This window comes from Sardina pilchardus, chromosome 13 (assembly GCF_963854185.1).
Source record: "Sardina pilchardus chromosome 13, fSarPil1.1, whole genome shotgun sequence".
NCBI classification, from domain to species: Eukaryota; Metazoa; Chordata; class Actinopteri; order Clupeiformes; family Clupeidae; genus Sardina; species Sardina pilchardus.
In genome coordinates, this window is record NC_085006.1 from 31,142,621 (window position 1) to 31,150,580 (window position 7,960).

The 7,960-nt window shown below is 46.3% G+C and overlaps 1 protein-coding gene across 3 annotated transcripts in view; it reads right to left on the reverse strand.

The window, feature by feature from the left end:
* Positions 1-6,935: 6,935 nt before the first annotated feature.
* Positions 6,936-7,960, reverse strand: part of rffl (ring finger and FYVE-like domain containing E3 ubiquitin protein ligase) — a 31,627-nt gene continuing 30,602 nt past the window's right edge. For all 3 annotated transcript variants that reach the window (XM_062553372.1, XM_062553373.1, XM_062553371.1), the window contains one exon: positions 6,936-7,960. This exon is cut by the window's right edge and continues 53 nt beyond it. In XM_062553372.1, coding sequence (XP_062409356.1) covers positions 7,832-7,960 — 129 coding nt within the window. In that variant the 3' untranslated portion in view covers positions 6,936-7,831.

Consider the following 7,960-nt stretch of genomic DNA (forward strand, 5'->3'; position numbering starts at 1 on the left):
ATTGTGGCAGATTGATTTTATGTTCAGAAGAAAAGTTAGGTAAAAAGCCTAGCCTATGCCTTATAAACAAAATGAGGCATTGTCTTGCCTCCTATCATAGAGGAAAGGCATCCTACATTTTTGGTTAAGTTTACTGTGTTGAGTTCTGAACCCATCATAAAACATAGTGAACTATAAACTAGGCTAGCCTACATCAAGTTATTTCAGCGTGGAAGGGACTGCACAATGTCACCATAGGCTAGGACTGACATTAATAGTTATAGACATATAAAATGCGTTTTTCAAATACAAAATAGCATCCTGTCTTTTGCATTTGTATTTAGTATCAAAATACTTCATAGGTGTGCATTTTTACTTCATAGGTGTGCATTTTTGTAGTCAGACTGGTGCTAACTGCGCAGACCTGTTGTGATCATATTCAAGATGATCCAGTGCAAGATGAGTGACTTGTACAGTAGGTTGCTCAAACACACACACACACACACACACACACACACACACACACACAATACACTCCCTCATACCAACCGCTTAGTTTCTTGAGAATTTTAATCATCCAATCGGAAGACATGGAACATGGAACCGGTTCTGTGGTTACCCTGCAGGGTGTAGGCCTACTGATGAAAGATTAAATAGATTTGATATTTGCAAAGTGATATCATGCGCCCTTTAAAGAGTTTATAGTACTTTTTGTATTTTGTTTTGATACCCTACATGTGTGGCTAGGTATTTAGTCGTTTGTTTTGATACACTTTAAATTAGGGTGTTTGATATTTTCATCCCTGCCAACACCTAGAGTAGCCAGGCAGCTGCTGCACTCTGGGGGCATATTCAAAATCATGCCCCCCATCGTAGCGTTGCAGCTGCCTGGCTGTTCAACCTGTTGGCTGCAGCAGCTCAATCTACTGTAGGTAGCACTGATTGTTTTCAGGGTTTTTTTCTCCCCATCTGGAGGGCATCGGGGGCCGTTAGCCTACTGCACAGCTATATGTACCAGCTAGCTACCATGACACTCAACGCCAACTCATCTACACCCAAACTGGGTTGGAGGCTGCACACTGTGCAGATGCACAACTGAGAACCCCCCCCCCCCCCCCCCCAAAAAAAAAAAAAAAACTCCTTGACTTTAGAGCCGACTGTGGGTGCTCTTAACACTGATGATGAAAGGGAGGCCCATTGATAAATCTGCATTGGTTCTACAAAGCAAAATGCTCACAAGTAGCTGTTTTGCAGCAATTTTAAGCCGTTGTCTCCAAGTTCCCTCAGCTGATGGCTGATGGAAGAATTTGAGGTGCTGTAACTTAAGACATAAAAATATACAAAACATTAGCCTATGACCGTGAATTGGGGCCCATTTAATTATGGAGTTTTGGCCTTGACTTGATTGTATGTCGGAATGCTGTGCAACTCCATTAGAATTCCTTCTGGCCTCCGATTCTGTTCTAGAATAGTCCAAAGGACAAAAGGAAGGAGGACAAAGAGAAGCTAGAGGCCCACTCGGCCGCTTCACATGCCCTGGCTAAAGAGGGGAGTTCACGTCGGGGAATCCTGCAGCTGGCCAAATAAGGTGAGAGCATCAGGTGAGGGCTGCAACAGGAGCTGAGGGCATAGCAGCATGGCCAAGCTCCAATTACAGTTAGCAAGAGAGGGAAAGAGGACCTAGTACGGGCCCGCCCGTAGGACTAACCTTTCGATAATTGTATGGTATTATTTCAATTATTGGAACTTGATTATTTGAATGATTGTATTATTTTATGTATGTTGCAATATGTGAGTGGCTACATGTAAAATCTATTATTTCAGAGTCATCTAAGGCCTAACAAACAAAAAAATAGTCCAAGTAGCCTCGATTGGAATGTCATGATTGATTTGACAAGAAGACACAGTTCACAAGCAACTTGCCTCTCTCTCTGTTGTGTATTGATTGATTGTATATTGAGTATTAGCATTCAATAACAATAACTCAATCATTTGCACATCATGAGTTCATGAGTCCACGTCTTGAAACTCACGTTTTGATATAATGAACCAAATAGAACACACTCTGCATGAGCAAAGTGTGCCATGTGCTGTGGAATAAATGGTGGATTAGATATTTAAATATATGTAGGCCTCGTTGTATACAGTATGTAGGCCTATATGTTTATGTATGAGGTACAATTTAAATCGCTGCGATTTAGAGTTACACTGATTACATTTTAAATCATTATAGAAATGTAGGAAACTCAAATTCAAACATTTCTTTCACTGCACCATGCAGCCTCAGGTGTCTCATCACTCTCCTCCTCTCTGTTGATATTGATAGCCTCAATGACAAACCTCTCCGCGAATGTAGGTCAAATTAGTTTTGTTATAGACCAACAGGTCCTATTATCCAGCCAGCATGTCTTTAGGCCAGGAGTGTTTTGCAAAACAAAAGGCATTTAACGCTGTGCTGTTGGAATTGATTAACAAAATCTCACTCTCGCACGCACGCACGCACGCACGCACGCACGCACACACGCATGCACAGACACACACACCCCTCCCCTTAGTTTAGGATCTGGTAACCTTTTAGTTTTAGGGTTTTGTCTTTGTAACTTCAGGACAGTGGAGAGACAGGAAGTGAGTGGGAGAGAGAGATGGGGTGGGTTCAGGACATGACCGCAGGCTGGAATCATTTCATTGTTTTCATACATGAGATAATTCAAAGTGAATTTATATACAATGACCACTAGAGTGCGGTGTTGCGCAGTTCATAGTTAGAGTTCTCAATGAGGAAAGGCCAAAGTGTCACTTGCATATTACCAGAGTGGAGTTGGAGACTTTCACTTGGCTAGCTGCTCTCCTTCAACACACAAAGTTGCTTCCAAGATAACAGGATTTGTCTTCTGTAGAGGTATTAGTCAAGTGTTTAAACTGGAGTTATGGCCAAATGATTGGACTTTCTCCATAGTATGTGTAACCCCTACAGATAACTCAGGATTGTCAACATGAGAATGCTGAAGTGTTCATCAATATTGGAAGATAACTCAGTAATACACATTAAAGAAGATACAATATGAGTCAAACTTCACATAGGTCGACAAACTCGCCTCTCTCCTGACAAGAGGCTTGACAAACAGTGCCATGACTGGTTTGTGATATGAGCCAGTTCAGTTCCGTGCAACGACAAAAACCTGGGGCATTCCATCAATGCCACATTAACTGACTGAATTGTCCACATATCCGCAAATACGTAAAGTAAATGTGGAACTAGCACTTCTCAAAAAAAAAAAAAGAACGAAAAAATATCCACAAAAAAAAACAAGTCAGTGTTCCAGATTTAGGGTATTTCTGGCTCGGCTCTACCGTAATTTCCTGACTATCAGCCGCGGCTTATACATTGATTATGCAACATTTCTTCAGCTATGAGGTTAATACGGGGGGGGGGGGGGGGACAGTTAATATGGTTTTGTTTCTTTTAACTTGCATAAAACACTGTCCTGCGGCTTATACACAATGCGGCTTATATGCAGGAAATGACTGTATAACTCTGGTGAACACAGTTGGTCCAGGTTTGTTGGTGTGTCTTCCTACACTGAGGCTCATTTGAGCAGTAAACCTCTATCCCAGTTCCAGCCCTCTGAGACGTGATAACATTACATCATCTGCGTAGATACCTGAGGACGCTCCTACACCCCTGGGACTTGTTCACTACCCAACTGGGTGCTGGTGTTTTTAGAGACAACAATAAGCAGCAAAGATTCTAGAACAGAGCTCTGTTCTAGAATCTTTTGATAAGCAGTCACTTGAATGAAACCTCACCTTCCTGAGGTAAATGCTGTTAATCCACAGAGAAACACGACTCCTTCGCCCAGCTAACGACTTGAGTAGCATAATCAGGTTCTGTGCACATGATCACACACCCATACAGACTCCAGAAAAACCTGTTCCGATGTTTTCAATGGGGGAACGTGTTGAGATCATCGGAGACACCAGTATCAAGTGACAACAAAGTGATAGAATTACTTTTATTATCAAATGGTCAAACAAGAGCACACAAGAAAATAAACGGTAGTTCAGATACATAAAAAAAAATATTTCCACATTATTCAGAAAAAAATAAATCATTAGCTCTTATTAAGAAATTAGAACATTTGGCTCACACAACTATCAGATCAATAACTTTGAGTAATGGATAGTCCCTTTGTACAGCATGAACTCTAAAGACTAAACAATGATTAAAAAATAAGTCAACCTTTGTTTAACAGTTTACGGTATTTTGCTTCGGTTTCATATTATCTAACGATATTCACAGTCCCAATATTGAGAAAATATATTGTTTTTTTTGTTTGTTTGTTTTATTAAATCATCTAACAAGTCACAGCAGCACGTACATAATTAATAGATTAGAAATTCCCACTGTACAGTTGCCACTGCAGTCTGCCACATGAATGCCTACAGTAATTATGGGATAATTGGAATAACTATTTGGTTCAATCGTGATTTATTGGTAAAATAAAATAACAAAAACACTGAAAAAAAACAAAAATATGTTTAAAAAGTTGCAGGGACGTGCTTATTATTATAACACACTACTTGTGCATCAACTTCTTGGAATGTGATGTCCATTCCATTGCTGGTTGGGTGGAAGGCTGGTCATGAGGTGCATCTCTTAAGCCTCAGTCAGGGGGGGGGGGGGGGGGGGGGCACTGGTTGGGTGGAGGGCCAGTTCTGAGGCACACTTCTAAAACCTCAGTCTGGCGTCATATGAAGTTTCCATCGGCTCGTCTGACTGCACTCATGGCGAATTACAGATCAATAGCCAGTCAGAGAGGTCTTCAAAAATAATGGATGGGGGTGGGGGGGGTGGAAGCGATCGATGGACATTCGCCGGTCATCTGAGATGCAGCAGCTATAGATAGAAGCAGAGAGGGGCGCAGACCAAACAGCAGCTCGCGCTGGAGAGGTTGTGGCCCTGACCTGGGCCGGCTCCGGGCCAATGGCGGCAGCAGCTAACAGGAAGTGCACACGAGGAGCAGTGACCTACTGCCCTGTCCAAACTACCCCATCACGTCCCTTTTCAGGCCAGCTCTGGGTAGTAGCGAGCCCACGCTACGTAGCCCTTTAGCACTCCACAGGTCAGCCCGATGCCTGCTGTCCACAGCCTAACCACAGATCAAAGCTGATGGAGGCTCTTTGGGTAAAGAGAGAGAGAGGGAGAGAGAGAGTGTGTGTCTCTGTGTGGACAGTGACTGCACTGCGCATGATCAACACAGGGGAAAGGATGTGAAACTATGAAAGGAAGGCTTGGCTGTCATTCAAAATGTCCAGCACACACACACACGAGCAGTACTGTAGCAGTACATGAGTGTGCAGTTGTTCATAGTCTTCCTCTCCCTCCTCTCCCATAGTCTTCCTCTCCCTCCCTCTCAAACTAAACCCACACTGAGTCGCAGATAACTAGCAAATGTTCAGCACATCTTTTATCAATTAGCATGGAAAATGCTATGCAGCTCGAGACCCACAAATTAACACTCAAATATGCAGGAAGCTCTTTCTTTTTTGCTTTTTTTTTTACATGATATAAGGCCACTTCCAGATGGCTCACGAGCTGAGGGAATCTCCCCACTGACACAACGAGCACAGACACATGACAGACAGAGCACAGACACATGACAGACAGAGCACTTCCTGATGCAGCAGTGGAAAAGTGGTGAGCCGCCACCTTCTCTCTGAGTGGTGTGGAAATGGTGCCGACCGCTGGTGACTGGTAGAGAAGCCATAAATCACCAACTAAAACCCCACCAAAAGCCACCGCCGAGAAACATTCACGTCAAGAAGACACACACAGACTCCGGGGCAGGGGGTAGGAGACGACACTAAACAAGCAAAACGTCAGGCAATGACCAAGAAAGGAGACAAAAAGAGATGAACGAAGCAGACCACAACGTCACTTGCGTATGAGCTGACCTCGATTTTGTTTTGCATCTGTGAGTAAGAACAACGCTGCCTTTACCTCTCCACCAGGTCTTGCGGGACGGTGGGGGGGGGGGGGGGGCTGGGTATTTTTACACCCTCTCCGTGGCACTTTGGTGTCAGAAGACAAGCGGAGTAGAATTCTAAGTTGGAGTCCAGTCGAATGGGAGGGAAAAAAAAAATATACATAACAGCTCTGACATCAGTGTCATGACTAAAAGTGCGTTTGGAATACACTTTCCCAGTAGGCCCCAAGGACTATGCACGTTAACCATTCTGTGGGTTCATCAGCAGACGCTCCGCTTTAGCCGTTTTAGGGGTCATTGTTGTGCAAAATCAGCGCGAGCGTCTGCGCTCACTCTCTCCTCCTGCTCCTCCTGTGTGTGTGTGTGTGTGTGTGTGTGTGTTCTGTGCGGACTCTCTTCTCCTGCTCCTCTGGCGAGTGTGTGTGTGTGTGTGTGTGTGTCCTGTGCTCTCTCTCTCCTGCTCCTCTGTTGTGGGCAGGCTGGGCCGGCGGGTCAACTGAGGATGTCTGAGTGTGCCAGACGGCCGATTCCACCCGGCCGAAACATGAGCCAACCACACCAGCACTTAAGGCAGAGGGACTCTCTGTGTGTGTGTGTGTGTGTGTGTGTGTGTGTGTGTGTGTGTGTGTGTGTGTGTCTGTGTGTGTGTGTGTGTGTGTGTGTACCAAGCAAAACGGGGACGAGAGGTTAGAGAGAGAGAGAGAGGCTGGCAACCGTTTTGCTTACACCATCCATCCAAACAAACAAACAAACAAACAAAACAAACAAACGACACACACGAGGCACAAATGGTCATCCAGTCATCCTTGACGACGGTCCTCATGATCGCTCGCTGTGAGCGGCAGCTGCAGCGGCGGGTCAGCTGTTGCTTTGCGTTGTTCTAGAACCAAGCGAGGCGGCCATCTTCCCACGTGGCGCAGCGCTCGCTCGCTCTGGAGTCCCTCCCCCCCCCCCCCCCCCCTCCTCCTGCCTGTGTAGATCACACCGCCACACTTCCTCTTCCTGGTTGTGTCCTCAGTCACTCTGTGGCTGTCAGGGGACGTGTGTGTGTGTGTGTGTGTGTGTGTGGGGGGGGGGGGGGGGAAGGGGGGTTGAGTGCATCTGATCCAACCCGCTCCGGCTGCATGGTGGACTTGGCAGCATGGAGCAGCCACGCCACCTTTAGCATCATACTGTACAGAACATGCCTCTCATGGCCCCAAAGTCCAGCAATAAAAGTGCCATTATCTAGCTCCTGGACAGAGCAGGCTGTCTGCGTGACGTACACACACTCTCCTTTCATAGACATTAGCAGAAGAAGAGAAGAAGGGGGGGGGAGAAAAGGACAACCTTGTCCCATCGCCGGGGGGGGGGGAAACAACTGAGTCGCACCAAAGGTCAGGATTCAGTTTATGGGTGTTTGTGTGCGTGTGTAACAAAATAAGGCACACAGGGCTGTGTGTGTGTGTGTGTGTGTGTATGTGTGTGTGTGTGTGTGTGTGTGTGTGGGTGGGGGGGGGGGATTTAGGACCTGAAGACGTGCACTGCGCGCACCACGTACTGTCTGCAGATGGGGCACTCGCTCATGCGCTTGTGTGTGTGTGTGTGTGTGTGTGTGTGTGTGTGTGTGTGTGTGTGTGTGTGTGTGTGTGTGGGGACTTCAGGACCTGAAGACGTGCACAGCGCGCACCACGTACTGTCTGCAGATGGGACACTCGCTCATGCGCTTGTGTGTGTGTGTGTGTGTGTGTGTGTGTGTGGGGACTTCAGGACCTGAAGACGTGCACAGCGCGCACCACGTACTGTCTGCATATGGGACACTCGCTCATGCGCTTGTGTGTATGCATGTGTGTGTGTGTGTGTGTGTGTGTGTGTGTGTGGGGACTTCAGGACCTGAAGACGTGCACAGCGCGCACCACGTACTGTCTGCATATGGGGCACTCGCTCATGCGCTTGCCGCACTTGGTGCAGGTGACCATGTGGCCGCACTCCAGCAGCACGCAGTCGATGGGCGA